Genomic DNA, 26443 nt, shown 5'->3' with positions numbered 1-26443 from the left:
TCTCCTTTATAATATTCCAGAGGGCAGTAATATCGATTCTCCTTCGCCCACTGAGAGAGAGAGAGAGAGGCTCCTTCGCAATCTGAAGAAATCATCCGATCGAATCGAATCGAACAATAGGCAGATAAGAAAGGATAGTTACCTTTGTGGGGAATCACCGATCAGAGAAAACGGTGATACGGAGGCTAGTTCTAGGGCTGATGGGCGCCGCGGGGTCCAAACTCGAGAAAGCTCTCGGCGACCAGTTCCCCGAAGGCGAGCGCTACTTCGGCTTCGAGAATTTCGGCAACACTTGTTACTGCAACAGCGTTTTGCAGGTCCCCCTTCCTCTCTCTAATCTCTCTCCTGCTTGTGATTCCCTCTGTATCGAATTGAATGTGCGTGATTCGATTTTTCCTTGAATTGGTTATGTTTATACTCACATCTTGGATGATTCTATGATTTGGGGGAAGGTGTTATTATTATACACAAATTTCGAATCTTTCAGAGACCATTTTGTGTATCTGCTCTATTGTAATTTTGATCTCGCTTTGTGTGCTATGTGTTGTATGTGAATGTGCTCCTCGTCCACTAGAGAAAGCCTTTGCCTGATTAACTTTATTGTTGACTTGTAATCTTAACTAAAGGAGTTTATGTGTTAATGCTTTTATATATTCCCTTTCTTTGGTGCAGGCTCTTTACTTTTGTGTTCCCTTTCGTGAACAATTGCTCGAGTACTATACCAGCAATAAAAGCGTCGCAGATTCTGAAGAGAATCTTATGACTTGCCTTGCTGACTTATTTTCTCAGGTAATTATGAGTTCTGGCTTTTTTTTGGTCGTCATTGCTTCAAATCTTTCATCTGCGGAATATGTAACTCTTTTGAAAACTTTGTTTACTAGATTTCTCACTCGACATCATTAATGGAGGAAATCAAGTTGATAGGAACGTGTTACTTATGTATTGGACTGTAGATTCTGTGCCTTTTTTTGGTGTGTCTTTTGTTAGTTATCTTCAAGAATGAAACTTGGCTTGATGTATCACTTAATGTCCATACCCTGTTATCATCTACCCTGATAATTGCGTGAGTGGTAGTGACTTTCTGTTAAATGATGTTGTGTTCCATTGCGTAGATAAGTTCCCAGAAGAAGAAAACAGGCGTTATTGCGCCTAAGCGATTCGTACAAAGGTTGAAGAAACAGAATGAGCTGTTCCGGAGTTATATGCACCAGGTGCTTTTCCAAACTCCTCTGTCTTTTACAAAGACAATATTCACTTTTCATTAAACTGGCAATTACTATTGTCATGTAGGATGCACATGAGTTCCTGAACTATTTGCTAAACGAAGTTGTTGACATCCTGGAGAAAGAGGCTAAAGCTACTACAAAACCTGAACGCGAAACCTCATCATCATCATCCCCTGAAAAGATTGCAAACGGACCAAAAGCTCCCCTTGCAAATGGTGTGCACAAAGAGCCAGTTGTTACTTGGGTGCACAACATTTTTCAGGTCCGTTCACTTTTCCTTCTAAGTTGTGACTAATTAGTGCAATTGTTTTGCTAAATTTGGATTCTGGATATGTGCACAGGGCATACTTACCAACGAGACAAGGTGTCTACGATGCGAGACAGTGACAGCAAGAGACGAAACCTTCCTAGATCTAAGCCTTGATATCGAGCAGAACAGTTCGATAACTAGCTGTTTGAAAAACTTCAGCTCCACAGAGACTCTTCACGCTGAGGACAAGTTCTTCTGTGACAAATGCTGCAGGTAAGATGTTGGTTTCTTACTCTCACCCCCCATTGCTTTTTGAAGTTAAATTCCTCAGCTGTTCATTTCTTGCAGCTTACAAGAAGCACAAAAGAGGATGAAGATCAAGAAGCCACCACACATCTTAGTCATCCATCTAAAACGGTTCAAGTACATGGAGCAGCTAGGGCGTTACAAGAAGCTCTCTTACCGAGTCGTCTTCCCTCTGGAGCTAAAACTGAGCAACACGGTGGAGCCATACACAGACGTGGAGTACTCGCTCTTTGCAGTGGTGGTTCACGTGGGAAGCGGACCGAACCATGGCCATTACGTGAGCCTAGTGAAAAGCCATAACCATTGGCTATTCTTTGATGATGAGAACGTGGAGATGATTGAAGAATCAGCTGTGCAAACGTTCTTTGGATCGTCTCAGGAGTATTCAAGCAATACTGATCATGGTTACATCTTGTTCTATGAGAGCCTTGGACCAACAACAAAGTGAAACAGCTGAGTAAGGGCAAAAGGACTTTTCTTTTGGATATTTTTCTTTAACTACTTAGTAATGGTATATGACTATATGTTTGTGACTTGCAAGTCCTTCAAATTGACAGTTACTTTATATTGACTTTCTCTGTCTCTCTCTCCCCCAAAGATACATATTTGGTGAGTTTAAATTGGAAAAGTTTTTTTTTTCTTTTAAACTAAAATATCTGTAAACTTTCAAAGGCCATGTACAGTTAATCGCAAATAAATCCTTGTCTTTGTATCTTCTTTCAAAGAAATAATGCGAATAAAAAGCAATGAATAAGAAGAAATATACAATACATTATGTTGAATTACAATAGACGTGTTTAAGTTTAACAGTTATGAAAGTGTATAATCATCTATTGAAAGTTGGGAAACCAAAAAAAGATCTGGCTCTTGATAGAATTAATTACCATGATTTAGGAACAAACCGAACAAGAACAAAATGTTGCTTGATGTGATGTTGATTTCAAAGTCTGTTTACAGCCCATTATAATTAATTGAGCTGGAAATAAAGTTAGGCATCGCGAGAATCATACTCGTGTCGTGAGAATAAAGTTATGAAACAAGAATACAAACAAATAAACAATGTCTAGAAAAGAGAGAGAGGAGTTCACGGGAGAAGAAGAGGAAGAAGATACAGCCAGAAAAATAGCATCACCCGTGAGACATGTCCTTTTCGTTATGTTTGCTCATCTACAAACATTGGTAGTTTCACACTGCAACTTTCCAATTTTGAAAAGTCTAAGTACTCTTCTAAAACCATGATTTAACTAAATAAAGAAAAAGTGTGTCACAAAAACAAAACCTGATATTAGTAAGTAAAGTCAATAAATTTTCAAAAATGCTGACAGTGGCCAGTGGGCATGGGAATTAAATGCATATGAGAAAATTACATTTTATCATAAAAAAAAAAAAAGGAAAAGCATATGGAGATGGGGGTGGATTTGATATGGTTGGGGTAATGTCTCTTGATTCTAGTACAATACCATTTATATCAAGAAATTGTTCTGTATAAAATGAGCATTATAACATCTGCCTGAACTTACAGCCGCCGGCTTTGCTCCTCCTCTGGCCGGCGCGTGACGGCTCCGTTAGCGTCACCGTCGGTCCAGTCCGAGTGTTTTCTTCTTCTATTGTAGTTTGTGTGGTCAGTTTTCTGGGTAGCTTCGGATCAGAACAAAGGAGAGGTTCCGGGTCGAAGAGTTCGTGAATCGTTATTCTGGTGGTTCTGAACTGGCGGGTTGGAGTTCGTTGTTGATTTATCATGGTGGATTCTGCTGGGTTTTAGCCCTATGTCCCTCTTCGTCAGTTTCTGTTTTGATCATCTTGCCTGCGTTTGAATCCGATTAATTGTGCTTGGAGTGTAGAGTTTTTCTTAGTTGATCTTTGATTCAGCTACGGTGAAGCAGCGGCGTGACGTGGGATGAGCAGTTGGTTGGTATTGTGGTCGAGGAGAAGCTGGTTTCAGGACACCTCTCCATCTCCCTGTTGGTAAGGGTCCTTCTCTGTCCCTTGAATAAGGTTATTTTCCTGGTCGCACTTTGGTATTTGTTTATCCTCTGTGGCTTCTGTGTGTTGAAGCTAAAGAGGTTAAGGCTTTGAAGTGTCCAGATGAAGGGTATGTTGAGTAGGGGGTTTAATTTGTATCGGGTGTTGCTTCTCTTTGGGTGTTATTTTGGTTTCGCAAAGTGGTTTGTGTGTAGTCATCGTGAACGAGTGGTTCAGATGAGGGTGCTGCTATTCTTCTTGAAGTCCTCTGTGGTGCGTGCTCTCTTGCTCTCTGTTCGTAGCAAGAAGACCGGCTAGTCGTAGTCAATTAAATTCTTGTTCTATTATCTCTTGTTAGCTTGTTTCTTGGATTCTCTTAGCAAGGTGTAGTTATGGTTTATTTGATTGTTTAGCTGCTCGTGTCCTATCCTTTTGAGCTTAAGTTTCCCACTGTTGTGATTTCGTTTCCGGAGATCCGTATGTGTTCTGCCGGATTTAGTGTTTCATCATGTATCTTTCTATGTTATCAATGAAATTCTTCATATGGAAAAAAAAAAAAATGAGCATTACAAAAAAAGGTAGATGTTACTAGTATATGACAGCTCATAAATAGTACTCCACTTATACAGTTGTAAATTAAAAGTACAGACATGCATTTATCGTCAGAGTAAATTAAATGTCATTAATGTTGATAGTAATGACAACAATAATGAAAATCTCTAATCAAGTTTGTTTAATTAATTCAGGAGGGATATAAAGACGAGAGAGAGACGATATACTCCCTCGTTTCGGATTATTTGTCGTTATATGGTAAAATTTTTGTTTCAAAATAAGTATGATTTTATAATTTCAATGTAAAATTTATTGATTTTATATTTTAATATATTTTTTAATTGGTTAAAATATTATTAGGTGTATTGGTAATAATATTTTTATCTAATAAATATACAAAATTAAATGTTTTTGTAATTTCTACGTCGAAATCTTGAATGACTAAAAGTAATCCGAGTAGGATAGAAGAAGAAGAAAGGAAAAGGGTAGTTTAGGAAATAAGAAAAAGAGGGGTAAAGGCGAAGGATTAGGAGTTGTCGTTATATCTGTTAGATGAATGAAAGCAGGAAAGGCATTCACGGCTTAATCACGCCGGGCCCTGAGGAGTAGAGTAGTAGAGCCTTGTTCTGAACTCTCTCTCTCTTTCTATCTTCGAAGCTTCTTTACATGCAACAACAACAAGTCTCTTGAAAACTTCTTCTTAATTTTCTCCGTGGGCTCACGATTCTCTCTGCGATGGCTGCTGCGACTGGTGAAGGGGTTAGTAATAAAGATCACTCACTCCTTCGGTTTTCTCATTCTTGGAATCTAAATTCTTCCAAATGCGAAGATGATGAGACTTTGTGGTGGTGGTGGCTCTTTGTGATTCGATTCGATTCTAAAAGTTTTATCCTTTGCTTTCGATGGATCAAAGTGAAAGACTTTTATATCTATTTACAGTTTAGTGTTGTGGCTTGCTTCTTGGCAAACTCATTTTCGGTGGGGTGATAATGCTTTTCTACCAAATTCACCAAAAATATTTGAATCTGAAAAGAGACTCCTCAACTTGTACAGTGTTACTGTTGGTATCTCTAATCATTTTTTTTTTTTTTTGGTTAACATTTGTGATATTTTTTGGTTGGATCTTCCATGTTTTTTTTTTCTTTTTGAAACTTCAAAATCATGGTTTTAGAAGAGTACTTAAAGACTTTTCAAAATTGGGAAGTTGCGGTGTGAAACTATTAATGTTTGTAGAGAAGCAGGATCTTCCATGTTGTGATTTTGATTAATGTAACTGACACTAAAATTCTGATGTATTCAAAAGGGGAAGCAACAATTCCCAAGTGTTGCAGATGGTAACGGTAACGCACCAGTCAAGTATCCAAGCTTCAAGGCACCTAAGCTTAGCTTCTCTGATGGTCCCAAACATAACTCCATAGGTAAAATAGCTACAGTCAAAATTCCCTACCATGATAAATTGCAAAAAAAAAAAACATACTAATGAGTAATGAGCTTTAAATTAACCTTCTCCTTTTTGCAAATTTTGCAGATGTGTTTCCTCTTCTTGTTAAGGAGGCTGACCATGGCATCAAGAATTCACTAGTGAGTTCTCTGCTTTTGAGATTAGGATTTTCTTACATTAGAACATGATAGTATTATATGAGAAAGTGTGCTAAGTCTTACAAGCTCCGCCATTTTGTATTAGGTCCAAGACGTGTGCACTATCTCAGTCTTACCTGACGAAGGAAACACAATCCCACAATGTACCTCCCAGTTTACTCTCTTGAGCTTTGTCAAGACTCTGTTTCCATCTAAAAACCACATGCTCATCGATGCCCAGCTCAACTGTCAGAAAACTCAGAACCGCATCAACGTGCTTCTGGGGGGAACAGATTCCTACCAGTCATGCGTCGTGGACATCAACGTCGAGAAAGGGAATGGTGCTGAGGCTGAAGAAGTTGTTGCAAGTCTCAAATCTGAGAGTGTAGTAAGTGCTCTTATTACATATGATAGTTTGCTTGGTGCCTAACTCTTATGTCTTTTTACAGCATATGCAAAAGGTATTGCAGAGACAAGCAAGCTTGAGCACTGGTAAAAAAGATAACAAACATTTAGGTAATATTGCGTAATTAGCTGTATATGAACTGAAATCTTGAGAATATTATTTATGTTGCAGATAAAGCTATCTCAGAGAGATGCCATGATGCACCAACGAACAGGTGGAGAAGATACAAGCGTGCTGCTTCATTTGATTCAAGAAAAATTGTCATTCTATTCTCCATCTTGTAAGTAGTACTTAACTCTACATCGGTATAATAAAGTCATTATAGTATATTACTTTAACGATGCATATTCACTATGATATGCAGATCAAGTGTGGGGACGTTGATATTGATCTACTTGACACTGAGAGTGAGGCTAATAAACGGTGACAACAGCTTCAATCATATGTAGTAGTCAAAAACTGTAACATCTCTCTTTGGTGCTTTGTTTTTGAATCGCCCTAAACTCTTTTGTTCCAATAAAATGTTGATAAAGTGAATACTTTCATTGTGAATAACACTTGCGAATGCTTAATGTCTGATTTAAAATAGTACCAAGTATAGATCTTAATGACAATATTTTTTTTGATGTCAGTATGGTTGTGTTATTTGTGGGACTTCAAAAAGTTATCAGTATGGTTGCATGTGTTTGCGATGCTTTTAGTTGTTGTTATACTACTCGCCGTGTGACGGTAAATGGGGAAGAAAGAAGACACCATAAGTCCATAACTACTATTGTGTGATAGAGAAACTGTTATAGAGCTTCTGTATGCGACCACTGAGAGCATCTCCGACCCACCCCTATATTTGTTTTTATATGCTACAATAAAGGAAAATCTACTCCAACCCACCTCTATTTCTTCCCCTATAATAGCGATTGCTATTTTTTCTTATATATTTAGGGAAAAATAGCATTCATCTATAATAGAAATGTATTTTTTATTTACAAAATAGTCTTTTAACTTTTGTGATTATAACTAAAATACATGTTTATGAAAAAATACAATTTTACATATAAATGCACAAATTTTTGTTTACATACTAATTTTTAATTTTTATAATTATAAATAAAATAAATAAAAAAATATCTAATTATTTTATGTTTACATACTAATTATTTTATTTTAAAGTCAGACTTTTTATTTAATGAATGATATCTAAAATTTTACATTGATAATTAAAACTATTAATTAAAATTTAATTACTAAAAGTTTAACATAATTTTACATATTGATAACATATTAAAATTAAACTTAAATATTGAAACAACTTAATACTTAAATATTAATCAATACAACATGTTGAAACAACTTAATACTCCGATAAATTATTTCCGGATCCACAAAAAATGCTAAAATATTGTCCAAACGACGTGGGTGGAGGAGGAGCTTGCTGATTTTGTTGCTGGTGACTGCGCTTTTGTAAAATATGTGTTTTCTCTACTTGGAAATGTTCACGGACATTTGGATCTTCTATGGAATTTACGTCACAAAATAAAATTTGTTTATTTCCTTCATCTGTTTTAAAGAAAAATTTTGTCTTTGAATCTCCAACTAATGTTTGTCTTTGTTCACTTAACTTCTTTAGGTTCTCTCAAAATTTTTTATTTCCTTCTTCTAGTGTATTGGAAGAGAAGCTCCACCACCAAAAGTCCAAATACCAGATGATGAAGATAATCGGTTCCAAGAGTTTCTAAGTTGATTCAAAAAAATCAAGGATAAGGAAGCTCGTTTCTCACTTTGGAATGCATTAATCGACCATTTATGGGAAAATATAGTAATGAGATGTTTAGATAATGTCTATTTTGTTTTATTATTATTTTCTAATGTCATTTGTAATAAAATGTCTAATTTAAATAATATTGCAATTTTATGAAAAAAATAAAAAGTTATAATAAATGAGTTAATTTGCAACATTTATAAGTTAAATGTGTTATTTATAAAAATAAAAAAATCTTTTAAGAATATTTTTTTTATAGAGGAAGAAACAGGTAAATAGATTGGAAAGAAACTCATCTCTATTATAGAGTTTATCTATTATAGAAGAAAAAAATAGAGGAATAAATTGGAGATAGTGATAACGTCTAAAACGAAATCAGTTGACAAAGGTGTGTGTGTGTTAATTTCATTGTGTGGTTTCTTTCTCTGGCGTTGCATAATCATATTCTAGTTAGTAATAATAATATGTTTATGTTTATATTATTAAAATGCATTCATTCTCTGTATATGTCAAATGTCTAATAAGATGGAACATCACAAACTTTCTTGATCCATTCTTTTCGTTGGTTCACAACTCACAAGGTTCTTAAGCGGTATGTGAAGTCAAAAACCCACAAATATACCACTATACAGCCCACAAATACCCAACACAGTCTCCGTTGCCCACAAATACCCAACACAGTCTCCGTTGTTTTTATGAGAGCCAGAATTAGATCATGATCATACTTTGAGCCATACAAAAAAAAATCCACAGCTGCAAACATAAACAACGTAGAGACATACTCCCTTTGTTCCTAAAAAAATGATTTTCTAGAGTTATTTTTTATTTCAAAATAATAAATTTTCTAGAATTTTAAGGTACTTTTAGTAGGTAATGTTGATAAATTGTATTGTTTTAAGAAAAATTAATTAAAAATATTTGAATTAATTAAATACTATTGGTTGATGGTTATTGAAAAAGGTATAGTGAAATAAACAATAAATTTAATTGTAAACATTTATTATATTCTTAATATGCGTAAATACTCTATAAATCCTTCTTTCAGGAACAGAGGGAGTAGCAAACAAGTATACAACCACTAGATAAGTCAAAACCATGATCCCTTTTAATTCTTTTGGTTCACTGTGTTCTAAAAAAATACTCTCTCCGTTTCCGAAATTAAGATTTTCTAGATTTTCTTCTTGTTTCAAAGATAAATTTTCTATATTTTTAAGATACTTTTGTATATTTTTGAGAAACATTAATTATAAATACTAGTGGTGTGTCCGCGCTTCGCGCGGATTGTCTGACATATGAATTCTTGAAATTTGTTAATTTTTCCGCTAGTTTGTTGTATTATTTTTGAAAAATCCCTAGCAGGTTGTATGACCGAATGCAAGGGCTTTACATTACTGCTTTTATCTAATTATTCTGAAATAATTAGGACTAATTAAAAAAATCAGTGACTGATTTGAAACCCCTAGTTGGAGAGGCTGTTGTTATGAACTCCTAAAATGAGTACTCAAAACTTGAGCTATTGTTTATTTACACATATGGACAGATAACGAATATCATAAGAATATGTATGACATAAACCTTAATATATGGTTTGAATTAATGTAAATAGGAGCACTTACTTGGTACGCAAGAATGTGGATGAGCCAAAGAATTCACCATCATGTTTTAGACATATGGTTGTAAACAGTAGGTGTATGCATGTGTAGCATATAGTGTCATGAAAAAGTGGTGTAGATATCGTATTTAAGTAACTGGAAACTGGAATTGAGATGAATGTTTTACGTACGGTGGGAAACTAAGTTGATTATCGCTCTTCCCCCAGTTTTTTTCTTTAAGGGATTGTTGAAGGATGTATCACATATATAATTACTTAACCTTTGTTAGACACTCTTTACCCATTTCGGTGAATGTTTTATATAGAACGTTAACCTTACCGAAACCAAATGTTGCAACTTGCAAGAGGTTAGTTTAACTATTTTTAAAAAAATGCCAATCAAAGATTGCACGTAGAAGAAAAGCCGATTGTATACATTTAAAATAAATCAAGTGATGTGGAGGTGCAGTTTCCAAGGTTCTTGTAACTATAAGAAATATAGATACATGTATCAACTTGGATAAAAGGAAAGATAAAGATCTTTTACAATAAAACTGAAGCCAATGATATTGCAGGAGGAGGAGGCGAGAGAGGCGCTGGTGACAGCGAGGTCTCCAAGATGATCCACCATCACCCGTTGAGACGATCTGAAAGGTTAACTTGGTAATGACCACAATCACCATATGAGTGGTGAAGTAGATAAGCTGCTTGAGTTCTTCTATGAATGATTGTAGCTTTGTGCAGGTCACTTTATCAGATCTGTCTATCGGAAGTAGTAACCTATCCTAGGTCATTTGTATTAGGATCAAACACTTGAGTAGGTTTGCGCTTTGAATAAATAATGAGTCACAAACACACGAATCCAAGCTAAATCCTTTATTCTTCACCATTGATGTAGAATATTCCAAATACTTATCTACATCAACCATAGTTTATGTACGTATAGACGATGGTATCATAGAATAAAGCAGCTTTCCTATATCAGTGATGAAATAATATCAGAAGGAAAAGAAAATGAAAACCAAAAAAAAATTGTTGCGGTTATCAAACATTGATACCTCTTGGGTGCTTCATAGAACTCATTGCTTGCTCAAACTTGAGACAGTGGACATGATGATGCCTCAAGATCGATGTAGTCAAGACCTTTTATATAAGCTTGGACAATGAACTGATTACTTCTCTCCCTGAGCATAGTTTGAACAAATACAATTATACAAATGCATGAGACCACTAAATAAGATTGATATATTTTAAAAGTGGAAGGCTTACCAGTCTTTCATATTCGGATAACCAAAGCAAATAGGCTACACCGACGTACATAGAAACAAATGGTTTGGTTAGATAATTTTCTGAATCGACTGTGTATGCTCTATTCCTAGCTACCTTCATTCAGGTAACAGCCACAAATGGCTTTGATGTTTTATCAGACAATACAATGTTACTTCATTTAAATAAACTTACGTGTTTAACCAGGCAGCAGTTGAGTAGTCCACTCTGATTCCTACGTGTTTCCCAGTTCCATTCACAAACTGCATGATCACAGCATCACCAACAGCACAAAAAGAGGCTGAATCAGTAAATGTAAATTATCTTTCATTATTATGAATAACCTAAGGTGATGGAGGTTAACAGATATGCTTGGATGGAGTAAAATTTATTCCAAACAATGTTTCTATTTAAATAAGAGAGATTCACCAAGTTTAAAAAAATAAGTCCACGGTCGTCACTCGTCAACCACAAACCCGTAAAAACAAAGCAAAATTAGTTTTAAACCTTTTTTTGAAAATTTTATTGAAACCTTTGTTTCTTTTAGTTTTCTATAATATCAAAATATTGGTTCCTCGAAACCATATAATTTTTTTAAATAGTCAAAGTTTTACTTGAACAAAAAAAAATTACAATCGAAGAGAAATATGTTGCCATTAAACATTCAAAATGGCTCACAGAACATTAAAATATGTTTTTTCTCTGTATTTGCCTAACTTTTATCATCCCTTAGACAGTTCCACCCTTGGCCAAGAGCTCAAAAAATATCTGCAAAGATTGAATAAATAGCATTGATCCAAATAAAAAACTGTGCCCATCTCTAGCTTGAAATTAAGTACATACTGACATGTTTACCACTCTTTCCGTTAATGGTTACATTCATTGCAGCGATCAGCTCAGCGAACTCTTGAGGAGTAAATTTAACATCATTAACTGAAAGTTCCATATCTCAGAGGAAGACAATCCACTAACCTGATAGAACATGGATCAATGAAACCATTCCAAGGATCTACACTGAGATTTTACAATCGAAATCAATCCACCTAAAAAAAGCATAATCAATTTAAGAATAGGTTAAAAAAATGGACACAACTTACATTAAACTCTCGTCAAGGTATTTGACAATGACAATATATCGTATGGTTCCGGAACATTTCAGTTTGTATTGACTTAACTGAATCGGTTCTTTCAGTGAAAGACGTACCATCATTGAAGCGAATAGAGACATGGGCATCAGACAGACGAAAATAGTTATTGCTCCGGGTGAAGTCGAAGCTACTTAGAGAGTAAACAGAACCCTCACTCAGATGGTCTCGGAAAGTGTGGAGATGGTTGGATAAGCATTGACTGCTTGGGAAGAACAAATAAACAGATTACAATTTCTGAGTTGTAAATTTCGTAATAATAGTTTATAAGAAAAGATGATGGCTCGCAAGGTACCTTCTCATCCAAGAGGAGCAATTCGCCACTGGTGGAGTCGCTACTTAATAGTGATTGACCTTTGGGATTTCGTTGCAGTGAGAGGCTGTGTAACGCAGGGGAGGAACACATATATAGCCAGAGCCTTTGGGTTCCGCGGTGGATGATGAGGCCGAGTTTATGCGAAAGAGTGGGAGGAGTGGTAAGAAAGTTAATACCTGGATAAATGCAGCTGCTAGCCTTAAGTTGATTACGTTACAGAGGTGTTAGTCGGAGGTTGCGAGATCCCAAGAGTCACGGTGATTAAACGGAGCAGCTTTTGGTAACGAAGATAAGCCTGGACTTAATAAAAATGGATATTGGGCCTCTTTAGAGATCAGATAATAGTGGCCCAGTTTAAGCACTCATAGTGGCCCAGTTTAAATAACGCAAGAAAATATATGATTGATCCGTGTATGACGTGTCAAATTAAACGTTCCTGATTGGTCCGAATTAACAATCCTACGTGGACAGTCTACCTACTCCTCATATATCTTATTAATATTAGTTAGATTTGAATTGATTAGATTTAATTAGTGGAGAGTAATTAGAAAATGTATAGAAAAATAAATAATAAATTAAACTGTAAACATTTATTATATTTTTAATAAGCATGAAATCTCTAGTATTTGGTACGTAGTTTCTCCCTTATCCAAGGAGGGGAAGATATTTAAGTGTAATTAATCATTTCCCTTAAAATATAATGCAATTAATACACAAATCGGCAAAATGGAGGAAAGGGATATTCACCTTGATTTATCATTAGAGTAGTGGCGTGTGTGAAAATCGTGGCCAAGGGTTTAAATATATTAACGTGTCCCGTAGAAGATTTTGTGTTCTTACTTCTTATTATCGCCTTTACTCAAAAAGAAAGAGAAGCAGCCATGTCTCATCTTCTCAGGCGGCTCAAGCTATCCCTCCGAGTAAGATACCTCCATCTTCTCTTTGTCTAGTCACATGGCTGTTCTTTTTCGTATGTTTGGTTTATTTACAAACCTATCATTTCGCAGAGAAACCTCACGACTTCATCTAGGTTCTTGTCGTCTTCCCCAATCTATTATTATGTCAGGGGTGCTGAATCATGGGAACCAGTATCTGGCGAAACTATCATGATTCCTTCTCTTAAGGTGCCTACGGAGTTACTGAGGTCTTCAAGATGACCTAGACCTCCCTGATACTGACCCAAAACGCATTCCTCTTCCTCCTTTTGTAACTCTACCTCGTTGCATGCCAAACCCAAATCGTAACCAACGTATCTATGTCCTCTTCTTCTCCTAATGATGATGAAGACTGCATCGTGGCTGTCAAGTTCTTGGGACCTCAGCTAAGCTTGTGCAGGCCTGCTCAGAGAGATTGCAAGTGGAGCAACATCAGAATCACAGACCCCAGCTTCTTCTCCTCCCATGTAATGTACTCCAAGAGAGATGGCATGTTCTCCATGCCCGCTTCTAGAGGCCACTACATCGGATCATGGGATCTTGGGAGACACATCAAGGAACCAAAGATTCAGATGCTGCGGCTTCCCGATGAAGATCCAATTCCAGAAATGACAGAGAAAAAGTGGCAGAGATTAGAGTCTTGTTGTACGAAGCAACACTACTTAGTGGAGTCGTTACACACTGATGAGACTTTTATGGTGAAGTGGTACACAGAAAGCCATCCCATTACCAATAATTTATGGGATCATTTCCTTGTGTTGAAGATAGACAAGGAAGGAAATGCTGTTTACACCAAAGACATTGGACATCTCTGCATTTTACTCTCCAAGTCTGAAGCTATTTATATTCCATCTAAATCGAACCGCAAAGTCAAAAACAGCATCTATATGTTGAAAGAGCACGAGTTTGCCATTGTCATGATCAGCACTAACCAGAAGTTTGGTAGAACACCTTTCGCTTGCTCCTTACCTTACTATATTCCGAAAAGACTACTAATATAGTGTCTCCCTCTCAAAATCTATTTATGCTTTTAGAATCTTATTGTTGTGTTTTATTTTAATTAAAGAAAAACTATCTTATATTTTTTTTGTCTATGGATTTAAGTTTCTGTGATAAGAATGTAAACGCAGATTTGCATGTGGGTTTGAGTTTTGGTTCGTTAAACTTGGGAGGAATTGTAAACTACAAAAAGAAAAAAAGAAAAGAAAGAAGGAACTCACTAGTGACAGTGATGGTTACCAGTGGTCTTCTTTCAAAGGAAATGCAAACTCCTCCTCCTTTAACAAGAAGAGTATGTTTGGCACTAGCATCAATGAAGGTATGCAGTCTTAATTAGGTTCCCGTATGTACATCTGTTCAAATTGTAAATAGCTATGTAAATCATAATCTCATTAAGAACAAAAGTATGTATGAACATGCCGCCCGTATATACATACATTGTACAACAAAAATAAGCAGAACGAGCGCTTTACTGAAAAAATCCCTTTAATTATTGGTTTATTGAAATTCGAGGAAATTAAAAACACACTGAAAATTGAAATTAACTGAATCAAAATAAGAATTTATCTAAAATTAATGTAAAAAAACTATTCAAAGCTTGCTTCATCTTCCTCACTCCAAGTTTGTCTTCTTCTTCTGCTCCATGAAATCGCTAACTATCTCTTCGTACCCCTTAAACAATGGCTTTTCTTCTTCTTCGAGATTTGTAGGTAATGCCCTTTGTACTCAACTCAAACTCGTGAAGTATGTCACCAACAGCAAGGATATGTATGATTTTTTTGCCGTCACGATCTCTGGCATCTGTTATAGAATATGGAACTGAATGATTCTATTAACAATGAGAATACAACGTATATATAGTGTACAAGAGATACTAGGTAATAAGTATTTACTATTCTACCCTTCTCTATACATATCTTTTACATCCCCCTCAAAATGGATGTACTCCTTGTACTCCAATCTTGGATATGAGTTCCTCGAATCGAGCACGAGCCAATGGCTTTGTTAGAGCGTCGGCTAATTGATCGCGTGTGGAGACATGAGTGACTCGTAAGGCGCCAGATTGGACGTTTTGACGAACAAAATGAAAATCCAACGCCAAATGCTTCATGCGTGAATGGAATACAGGATTGGCGCTCAAGTAAGTAGCTCCCACATTATCACAATAGATCACCGGAGAGGAGGTTAAGGTGACACGAAGTTCAGTCAAGAGAGAGCATACCCACCGCATCTCGGCTGCAGTATTAGCAACTGACCGATACTCTGCTTCAGTTGATGAACGAGCAACACCAGACTGCTTTTTCGAGGACCAGCCAATGGGAGCCTTTCCAAGGTACAATATGTAGGCGTTTGTAGAGATGAAGTCGTCGACGTCGCCTGCCCAGTCGGCATCGGAGTAGGCGTGGAGAGTCATGGGTGAACGAGTAGAGAGAAATATACCGTGAGAAGTGGTGCCTGCTAGGTAGCGTAACACTCGTTTCACAGCGTGCCAATGGAGGTATGTAGGACGATGCATGAATTGTGCTAGTCGATTGACACAATACGCGATATCTGGTCGTGTAAGGGCCAAATATTGCAAGCTTCGTGATATCTTGCATATTTACATTGTTTTATCCATTCACCCATGTGCATTTTGATCATATAGACTAGGATTTAGCCATGTTTAGGTTGCATTTTGCATACATGAGTCTTTATCAGGTATTGAAGTACCACATGGATTCTTGGAGGCATTTGGGTGCATTTGGAGCTCAAAAGAAGTGTTTAAAGCGATCAACGGACGAGCAGCGCACCAGAGCGACCTCACCGGAGCGACGCCGTGAAGTCGCTGTGACACACATCCCGGAGCGATCCAGCCAGAGCGACATGGAGAGGTCGCTCGCGCTTTTATCGTGAGACACCCCTCTCAGAGAGACTTGCCAGAGCGACGCTCCGAGTTCGCTCGCGTTTTGACGGGGCGAGACACGAAGAAACGTGTCGGGAGCGACCTCCTGGGAGCGACTATGCTAGGTCGCTCCGCGTGTTTGATTGGACAATTTTTATGTTATTTCAGGGGCCTTTTGGTCATTTGTTATTGTTTTTAGATTGCCTAAACCTAAGTTAAGTACGGAGAGAGCCACCAGAGAAAAAATAATCTCTTTTCTAGAGAAGAACTAGTAAAAAACCTCTTTTGATTCAGATTTCATTGCTTTTATCTTGTGTTCTTGTTGATTTCTTATCTATTTCTCTACATGGTTAATCTGAAATCCAATATGGGTTTAAGAGGAATCATGGAGATTAGTGAGTAATCACCTTTTGAATTCATGGGTTAGGGAGATTAAGGGTGATTAGGTTAGTTCTAGGATGTTTTAGTGTAGATCATTTTTGTTCCTTGCTAGTAGAGTATTTCTAATGCATCTTCTGAGTTGGCCACTCAAAAGTTGATCAATAGGCATTTCCCACCCGAAAGGTGTTTGGTGAAATGCCTGAGACAACTCTCCTAGGCTTTTAGTATACTTTGCCAAAGACATTTGTTGTTAAAGGTGCTAAGATAGCTAATAGACTTGTTAGTAATGATTGCTTTCATATTATTCAACCAAAGACATTTGATTTTTGAGATATGTTAGCAAATGAGCATTTATCTAGACATAGAGCTTGCTTAGAATTGTGTCTAGGCTTAAGGTTGATAGTTTGATTGATCATTTGTCATCCTTAGTTCGATACTTGATCAGCCAAGGTCTAATCCCTATGCCCATGAGTTCTCTTTTCCCTTAGTCAAGAAAATATCATTCTGTAATTGCTTTCTAGTATTAGTAGTAATTTAAAACATATCTAAATCATTGGTTGCAGTTAGATTAAGTGAGCACTTGCATTCTCAGTGCTTTGATATCCCTCAGAACTGGTTGGACAATCACTATACTACAACATTTGTCTTAGGAGCCTTGAAAACTCCTAACATCACTTCCTACGACCTGTCTGTATTCTCTTGGATCATCAAGAACATAACCATTACTGAGTGTGAGCTTGGGTGAAGTAGGCATCAGTGTAGCGACCGGTTTCGAGTCGAGCATATTTGTCTTAGCAAGAAGATCTTGGACATATTTCCGCTGCATAAGATGAAGACCATGGGAGGTACGAGTTGCTTCCACTCCTAAAAGTACCGTAGGTCTGTGGGTTCTTTGAGAGAAAACCTTGCTGCCAGAACTCGTATAACCGCATCAAGTAAGGAATGGCTACTTCCAGTGACAATAATATCATCGACGTATACCAAAATATAGACGATATGAGTGCCATGAAGGTAGATGAAGACAGAGGTGTCTGCGACTGAATTTTGGCAACCCATTTGCGTCAGATATGTCTTAAGTTCTTGGTACCATGCCCGAGGAGCCTGCTTGAGCCATATAAAGCTTTCTTAAGCTTTCAAACATGATGATCGGCATCGACGAATCCTGGAGGTTGCATGACATAGACTTCATCAGTGAGAGTGCCTTGTAGAAACGCATTATTGACGTCCAACTGCTTGATTTTCCAGTCGCGAGTAACAGCGAGTTGCAGAACTAGACGGATGGTGATAGACTTGATGACAGGGCTATAGGTTTCAGCATAATCCAGTCCATACTCTTGATTGCCGCCTCTGGCCACCCATCTAGATTTGTACCTGTCAAGAACACCATTAGGCAAGTACTTTATCGTATGAACCCATTTCGTAGGAATGACATTTTGAGCCAGATCTGGAGGAACCAGTTCGAAAGTCCCATTGCGTATCTGCGCCTTGTAATCGTCTCCCATAGATTCGCGCCATCGTTGATCTCGCAGAGCCTGGGCCACAGAGGTTGGGATTTTTGGTTTCGGATAAGGGGAGGTTGCGATGAGAGTTAACTTTTTGGTAGGTTTAGTGATTTTGTTTTTGGCACGGGTTTACATAGGGTGATTGTTTGCGACTGGTGGTGGAGAGGATGATTGTTGGGTAGGTATGATGGAGGAGGACGAAGAGGAATGAGATTACGAGGAGTTTGTTGTTTGTGTTGGTGACGGTGTTGGAATGTTTTGAGTAGGTGAGGGCGCGAGACTGGTTTGAGTAGGTAAGGGCGCGGGACTGGTTTGAGTAGGGAAGGTGTTTGGAGTCTCTGTGTGTACCTGCGCAGAACTAGTTAGCATCTCAGTTGAATTAATTTCTGTACCATTTGCATTAGACTGTTCTTGAATAACAGAGTTCGCCCGTGAAGGCATTGCAGCAGGTGTTGTGTGAGGATCTTGGTCCGGGGGCGAAGACACTTGAGCTTGAGCTGGTACGAGTGGCGAGTGTGGAGCAGGAATTATCGTTGGAGGAGCAAAGAGGGGTTGAACTGGTTCAGAAGATGATGGAGTGGTCGTCTTGTTCGCATCATATGGAAAGATCGTCTCCACAAATTGAACGTGCCGAGAAGTGTATATACGACCAGTGGAGACATGGAGACACAGATATGCACTCTGACTGATGGAGTATCCAAGGAAGACACACGGTAAGGATCTGCTGTCAAGCTTGTGCTGTGTATATGGACGCAGCCATGGAAAACACAAGCAGCCGAACACCCGAAGCTTGAGATAATTTGGCGGTTTACTGAACAGCTTCTGAAATGGCGAGTTGTTATGAATAACAGGTGACGGCAGCCGGTTAATTAAGTAGACAGCAGCAGCAAATGAGTATGTCCAGAACTCTGGTGGGAGCAATGCTTGATGTAACAATGTTAAGCCTGTCTCCACAATGTGTCGATGCTTCCTTTCCGCAATTCCATTATGTTCTGGCGTGTGCGGTGGAGAGATCAGATGAGAGATGCCGTGGGAGGAGAGATATGAGTGGAGAGCAATGAACTTGCCTCCATTGTCTGAGTATAAGTTGCGTATCTTGTGACGAAAATGATTTTCCACCAGTGTTTTGATCGCAATGAAGGTATCTTTGACCTGGGATTTTTGTTTGAGAGGATAGAACCAGGTGTAGCGGGTGTAATGATCAACAAGAATGAGATAGTATTTGAACTTGTCAATGGATAAAACGGGTGAGGTCCAAACATCCGTGTAAATGTATTCAAGAGGCTCTTTTGAGGTGATTGTGTTTTAAAAAAAAATGGAAGTTTATGGCTTTTATTAATAAAAAAATGAGAACAAGGTTTTAGTTTGGAAGAAGAAAGCGGTAAAGAAAAAGTTGAAACAATAGAATGCAAAGTAGTAGAAGAAGGGTGTCCCAAGCGAGAGTGCCACGAGGACATAGACGTTTTTGGAGTGGGTGACGCGAACAGGGAGATTGTGTTTGATGAAGTCACAGGCCACTCGTACAGCTCATCTCTAGTTCTGCCTTGGAGTAACCGGGCCCCAGAACTGAGATCCTTCACCTGAAAATGAGCAGGAAAGAATTCAACCGAGACGTTATTAGTATTGCACAAGCGATACACAGAGATAAGGTTTTTATGCAGGTCAGGGACATAAAGAATATCATTTAAGTTAAAGGAACGAGTGGGGGTTTTAAGAGAAGTGGACCAGTGTGCGAGATCGCGAGGCCCGAACCATCAGCAATAGTGACTTCTTCGCCACCCGTGTAAGGCTGATGAAGGGCAAGATTATTCAAGTCTCTGGTCAGATGATGTGTTGCTCCGCTGTCGAGGATCCAGTTGTTTGGATTATAGGACGATGCTGTAGCCATATTTGCCCGCGGCTGCCAGGAGCTCAGAGCAGAGGAGAGTTGGCGTTGATTGTTGTTGTACGAGTTGGACTGATTCAACAACTGAGAGCAGCGTCTGGCACTATGCCCAAAGACTCCACAAAGCTGTACATTTGCCTTGGTATCCTCGTGTAGGCTGGTCATTGCGTGGAGAGAATTGTTGTTGCTGCCATGTCTGCGGGTTCCGGTTGTTATTGCCACGACCTTGATTGTTGTTGTTGCGATGCCCACTGTTGTTGGAAGGACCTCGGTAGTTGGCAACATTAGCCGTGATTGGAAGAACAACCGGAGTGCTCTGTTTTGATTGAAGCTTGACTTCATGATTCAAGAGCTTCTCATGGATCTCAGTCAAGGAAGGTGTTGTGTCGCGACTTTCAATTTGATCCACGACAACCTTGTACTCCTCAGGTAGTCCTTCTAGCACATACTCGACTTGGTCCTCACGTTCGAGACCCTTACCGAGCAATGCCAATTGATCAAAACGGGTAGTGAACCCTTGCATATAAGCATCAACGGTCATACTTTCTTTCATCCATGTCTTGATCTGTTGTCGAACTTGTTTGACATGAGCTCTGCTTGGTTTGGCGTATGTAGCGGATAGAGTCTCCCAGAACTGCGCAAACGTCGTGGTGGTAGAGAGGATGGGCTGTATCGTGACTGTGATTGCACCTAACAAGGCGCTGTAGATGAGCTTATCCTGTCGCTGCCACAGAGTGTACTCAGGATTGGTTTTGACAATCTCGTCGACTGTGATTGTCGGAGGTGGAATGACCTTCGATCCATCAATGAATCCTCCAAGGGCATATCCATCGAGCAAGGCGTGAACTTGACGACTCCACATGAGGAAGTTTGAAGCCGTCAATTTGGTAACGTTCGTCATGTTAATTATGTTGAGCAAGTTGGAAGCGCCGGAGACAGGGATGGTCTCGTGAGAAGAAGCTGGAGAAGTCATCGTGAAAAAGGAAGAGGATGACTTGTAGGGTTTGGCGGCTTAGAAAAAAATTGAAAATTTAGGGATCGTTAGCTCTGATACCATATAGAATATGGAACTGAATGATTCTATGAACAATGAGAATACAACGTATATATAGTGTACAAGAGATACTAGGTAATAAGTATTTACTATTCTACCCTTCTCTATACATATCTTCTACATCTGTTTCTTCTAGATCTTTAACGCCGTCTACTAGAACCCTTGCAACCTCAGATGCAAAACTACACCACAAGTTTTGGGTTATTGAATCAGCAGATGTTGTTGTAGCGGGGATCTTCTCCATGAGACCATCAATGTGCATGTTGAAAAGTATACTCTCTCTCTCTGGCTTTTTTTCCACTGTCTTAGGTAATGTATGCTGGTCAACTAATTTGCTTTTCCAGATATTTTCATGATATTTTTGTTTTGAGTGAATCTTTCGAAGCTCTTCCTCCTTGTCTTCTTTCGTCATCTTCTTGAAGATTTCAAGTTCTTTGTATAAAATCTGCTCTGTAAATGCCATGCCAATTTTCGTCATACGATGATAGGTTATACCTTGTTTGTCAGCATAAATTTTGTGTGAGTTTTCTCCCACTTTGAAACCGAAACTTTCCAAAGGTAGTTGTTCTTCCAATGCCACTAAATTTGCCAGTTTCACTGCCCCCAACTCCAGTAACTTCTCAGTTGAAACATTTTTGTTACTCTCAACTGACTTCATTATTGCCTTTTTCAGAAATGTAAAATAATATTTGCCAGCCATGGTTGCAATCATGCAATCAAACTAAAGAAAAAAGCAAGCACGAAGAACTAAAAGAACCGAAATAGCTGAAAGTTCTTGGTGGAGAAAGAAGCAGGAGACTGGCTCTTATTTGTAGACTAAATAATTATAAGTTTCCATTTTCTCTATCATACGAACATTTCCATTTTTCTTTTTGGATAAACATGTTAAGCTAACATTTCCATTTTTGTTCCTTCTTTTTTCTTTTAAAAAGACCAATATTGACTAAAATCAGTTTACCGTTGTTTGAAGAGAAAATGCCTAAAATATCACTAAAAAAGTTTTTTGTCATAAATATAGCTTGTAAAAATAAAAATGACTAAAATAGCACTTAATGTTTTATCAAAAGAGATAAATATACACTTATACCTCAATAGTAAGTTAATTTAGACATTAGGATTTAGAGTTAAGGGGTGGGGTTTTTTATTTAGGGTTTATGGTTTAGGGTTTAGAGTTTAGGGTTTAGGGTTTAGGGTTTAGAGTTTAAAGTTTAGGGGTGGGGTTTAGGGTTTAGAGTTAAGGGGTGGGGTTTAGGGTTTTGGGTTTAGAGTTTAGGGTTTAGGGTTTAGAGTTTAGGTTTTAGGGTTTAGAGTTGGGGTTTGGGATAAGATTTCAAATTTTGAAAAATAAAAAAAAATTTAAATTTTTCAAAACATAAAATGCTATTTTGGTCATTTTAGTTTTTGAAAGCTATTTTTGTGACATAAATTTAGAAATGTGCTATTTTGGAGATTTGTCTTTGATTGAATTTGTTGCCCATATACTTTTTTTACCTTATTACTTCCTAAATTACGTACATATCTTTTTCCTTTTCTATTTTTTTTCTTTATGGTCAAATATAGCAACTTTTTTTTTGTAACTGGATATAGCAACTTTCTTTTATGGGTAAATTGACAAAATATGTTATACCGAGACTCTATTTATTCCTTTTTTAAAAGAAAAAAAACAACATTGCTGTTTTCCATAATAATAAAAGTGTAGATGACTAAAAAAGTTACTTTTACAGATTGAATTCGTGTCCCATATACCTTTTTTTTTCACCTTATTACCTTTCTAGTTGTTGTAAACTTAAGGATTTAAAACTGTAAGTATCTGTATATTATTAATGAATAAGTGTTCCCTTTATATAGATGTTGCAAGAGAGATAAATAAAAATACAATAATAGGAAAGATTACAAATCATAAACATAAACGAATTAGGAAATAGACAAGTTGTAGCCGCCTCTCTCATCTCCAAGTCTCGCGACCGCCTCTCTCTCTCTCTAGGGTTGAGCCGTCTTTTTCTCTAAGTGTATGGGCCGGTTATGGACCGGGCCGGTTATGGACTGGGCCGGTTATGGACCGGGCCGGTTATGGACGGGGCCGGTTATGGACCGGGCCGGTTATGGACATCCACCAATTGATTTATAACACTCCCCCTTGGATGCCATAACCATACATGGATTGTAATACACTTAATGTTGCCTCATTAAAACCTTATCAGGAAAACCCAGTGGGACAAAACCATGATGAAGGAAAAATAGTACAACACGTACAACTCCCCCTGATGTGAACCTCAGTGGAGGTCCTTCAGCCTACGCATCCCAATCTGATGCGTGAGCTTCCTGAACGTGTAGGTAGGAAGTGCCTTGGTGAATAGGCCAGCTGAATTGTCTCTGGATCGTACTTGGACGACCTGGACCTCACCAGCTTTCTGAAGCTCGTGAGTATAGAAGAACTTAGGCAATATGTGCTTCGTCCTATCATCTTTTATGTAACCGTCCTTGAGCTGAGCAATGCACGCAGCATTGTCCTCATACATCACGGTTGACTTTTTGCACTCGACCATCCCGTAATCAGCTCAGACGTGTTGGGTCATCGACCTCAACCAAACACACTCGCGGCTGGCCTCATGTATGGCCAAGATTTCCGAGTGATTAGATGAAGTGGCCGCGATGGTTTGTTTCATGGAACGTCATGATATGGCCGTACCTCCATGTGTAAAGACATATCCTGTCTGTGATCGAGCTTGATGTGGATCTGATAAATAACCAGCATCAGCAAAGCCAACTAAACCATCTTTGTTATGGTTAGTATAATATAGACCCAAGTCTTTCGTTCCTTGCAGGTTACGAAGAACATGTTTGATCCCATTCCAATGCCTCTGGGTCGGACAGGAGCAAAACCTAAATAGTAGGTTCACGACAAAGCTTATATCAGGCCGTGTGTGAGTTGCCAAGTACATTAAAGCTCCTATGGCACTGAGATATGGCATTTCGGGACCAAGGTCATCTTCATCGTCCATCTTGGGACGGAATGAGTCAGTGTCCAAGCCGAGAGACCTCACAACCATGGGACTGGTCAGAGAATGGCAATCGGCCATATTGAATCTCTTGAGTACCTTTTCAGTGTATGCCATCTGATGCACAAGGATCCCATCATTTATGTACTCAAGTTGTAATCCCAAACAGAATGTTGTTTTCCCGAGATCTTTCATCTAGAATTCTTTCTTAAGGTATTCAACCGTTTGGGAAATTGTATCCAGAGGTTCCTAGGATATTCAAATCATATATTTCGATGATTATCAATATTGTTCTCGAGAACTTGCTGTACATTCAGCTCAATACCCTCTAGTACTTTCATTATCCAGTGGACCATATAAATATGCAGTCACTACATCAGTTTGCTGCAAGTCTAATTTTCTCTCTTATATAGCCAGACTTATGAGAAATCTTAAAAGTAGTTGCATCCACCACATGGGAGTATATCTCCTCATAATCTATTACTGGTCTTTGTGAGAATCCTTGTGCAACATTAGCTTTATATCTCACGATTTCTATTCCTCACAAGACCCATTTATATCCACTGGTTTTAACATCACATGGCGTCTTAATCATATAGACAAATATGCCTTTCTTCTTTAAACTATTTAACCCCACGTTCCCATTCAATCTGTTCTACGAGTGCGCACTCTTTTATTGACGAGGGTTCATGATCCTCGCTTATATTCATAAATTCAACTGCTACCTTGTATCATCTTATGTCGACATTCCTTATTGTGTTCCATTATGTTCCAGACATGATATAATCGATTGAAATTCATTATTATCAGGATCTTTAATACTTTGCAGCTTGACGTCCCAAGCTACATTGTTTGGTACCTGTACCTTAGAGCCGACCGGCCTTATCTCTATGTCTGGGATGGTTTCCTTGACCTCAGATTTGTTTTATCATTCTATGCACTTTTCTCTTTTGTTTCTGAGAATTCTTATCTTTTGAAACTTATTGGTCTATCTTGTATAGACTCTGTAGCAACTTGACTGTGTCTCTCTTGTACATCAATTTAGTTGGTGCTTTACAAGCTGGTTTATATATGACTTAGTCATTCTTTTTCGGGTCAGCAAATGTGTCTGGCATTTGATTAGCTAGCTTTGTAAATATATAATCTTTGGACGTCTATTTCACATTCTTTAGTCCGAGGATCTTTCCAAGACAATGATGGTCGATGTCATTCTGTTTCTCTTACCAGCTTATTATTTTCTCCCCCTAATGTTGGATAGTCGGATCCATTAAACTTTGCAATCCGTGTTTTTGGCCACTAAATAGATCACCCATAATTGGCTCAAGGTACTTCATTATTTGTGGAAGATTCATATCCAACATATATCCCCATCCTCATCCTCTTCTAAGGATCCATTTTAGACGGCACATATATTTGTGGTGGCTTATCCAAATATCTCAAGATGTTATATGTCTGGCTCATGACCCGTAATAAATTTGAGATGGGAATATCTATGCTCACTTAATGGTCTGATGCTTATTAGTTAAGATGCATGTAAATTCGTGTGTTCCCAAGCCTTGGACTGAGAGTTTGGACATATGGGTAATGGCCAATACAGATTTATAACAGGATTCAGCCAAGCTATATATAGTATGGACATGTGCGGATTTGTCCTCACTGCCCCCTCATGGACATACTATAATCTTTAAGTGCTTTGGGACATCATGGCCTAATGAGTTTCCCTTGTGTTCATGCTACACACGTGAGATTCTATGGGATAACTCTTTGTGCCCTTTCCAATATCAATTTCGCATCATGTTTTGGACCAGGATGGCCAATCCGGTCATACCATAAAGTGTATAATTTCGTGGGTAAACCATTCTGGTTACCATGACTATTGCCTCTATCATACTGATCTTGGCATAGTCTAGATCAATAGAGAATGCAGGTATAGTTTTTTTTTTTTAGGACTCATTATGGCCTTGGGCGATTTTATACATATATCTGAAAGAACTCTTTGTTTCCTTCGCCCATTGTTTCAATATGGAAACTATTCATTCTTATATCTCTATATAATCTCAATGGATTTTTCTGGATGAATATAAAGCATCTAAATGCTTGCCCTTATACATATCTGGCCATAACTCTTAATGTGTACCATACCTGCAAATCATATTGGCGTTTTCAAAAATCATTCATTCCTTTTATTAAGTTTTAATAAAACAAGTTCATAGAAATGAAAAACATAGAAATGAAAAACATCAAAACAAAGAACATAAAATTTAGATTACAAATGTCGAAATCAATCTTCAGTTCTTTTTTTTTTTAGACAATCTGAAGTTTCATAATCCGTAAGATCGTCCTTCTCATGATTGAAGACGTTTTCATCATCTTGGTAAGTCATATGGGCTTCAGGATTCTTCCCTTTCAAGCTCTCTTGATAGAGGTCAACTAGATGCTTGGGAGTCCTACA

At 38.0% G+C, this 26443-nt stretch overlaps 3 protein-coding genes and 1 long non-coding RNA gene across 5 annotated transcripts; all 4 read left to right on the top strand.

Annotated features, from left to right (window-relative positions):
* The first annotated feature begins 13 nt into the window (after positions 1–13).
* Positions 14–2422, top strand: LOC106382597 (ubiquitin carboxyl-terminal hydrolase 3). The gene is made up of 6 exons (XM_013822627.3): positions 14–317; positions 673–789; positions 1113–1211; positions 1291–1488; positions 1568–1749; positions 1825–2422. Exons 1-6 carry the CDS (start codon positions 201–203, stop codon positions 2228–2230), a joined length of 1119 nt encoding a protein of 372 aa, XP_013678081.1. The 5' UTR covers positions 14–200; the 3' UTR covers positions 2231–2422.
* A 296-nt stretch (positions 2423–2718) lies between these two features.
* LOC125583424 lies at positions 2719–4289 on the top strand. Its single transcript, XR_007320422.1, has 2 exons — positions 2719–3747; positions 3838–4289. It is a non-coding gene; the product is annotated as an uncharacterized LOC125583424 (long non-coding RNA).
* Positions 4290–4774: 485 nt separating this feature from the next.
* BNAC03G76520D lies at positions 4775–6911 on the top strand. 2 transcript variants are annotated; one of them, XM_013822628.3, is made up of 7 exons: positions 4775–5055; positions 5600–5714; positions 5825–5877; positions 5981–6262; positions 6324–6390; positions 6452–6560; positions 6645–6911. In XM_013822628.3, the coding sequence occupies exons 1-7, from the start codon at positions 5032–5034 to the stop codon at positions 6727–6729; spliced, it is 735 nt and encodes a 244-aa protein (XP_013678082.1). In that variant the 5' UTR covers positions 4775–5031; the 3' UTR covers positions 6730–6911. The 2 variants fall into 2 exon arrangements, with proteins under 2 accessions (XP_013678082.1, XP_013678083.1); XM_013822629.3 differs by having other exon boundaries at positions 4803–5055; positions 6324–6366.
* Positions 6912–13609: 6698 nt separating this feature from the next.
* LOC106378930 lies at positions 13610–14290 on the top strand. Its single transcript, XM_013818979.2, has one exon. It carries the CDS (start codon positions 13610–13612, stop codon positions 14288–14290), a length of 681 nt encoding a protein of 226 aa, XP_013674433.2.
* Positions 14291–26443: the final 12153 nt, after the last annotated feature.

This window comes from Brassica napus, chromosome C3 (assembly GCF_020379485.1).
Source record: "Brassica napus cultivar Da-Ae chromosome C3, Da-Ae, whole genome shotgun sequence".
NCBI lineage: Eukaryota > Viridiplantae > Streptophyta > Magnoliopsida > Brassicales > Brassicaceae > Brassica > Brassica napus.
Note: the sequence above shows the minus strand (reverse complement) of the source record. Positions and strands in the feature narration are given on the sequence as shown.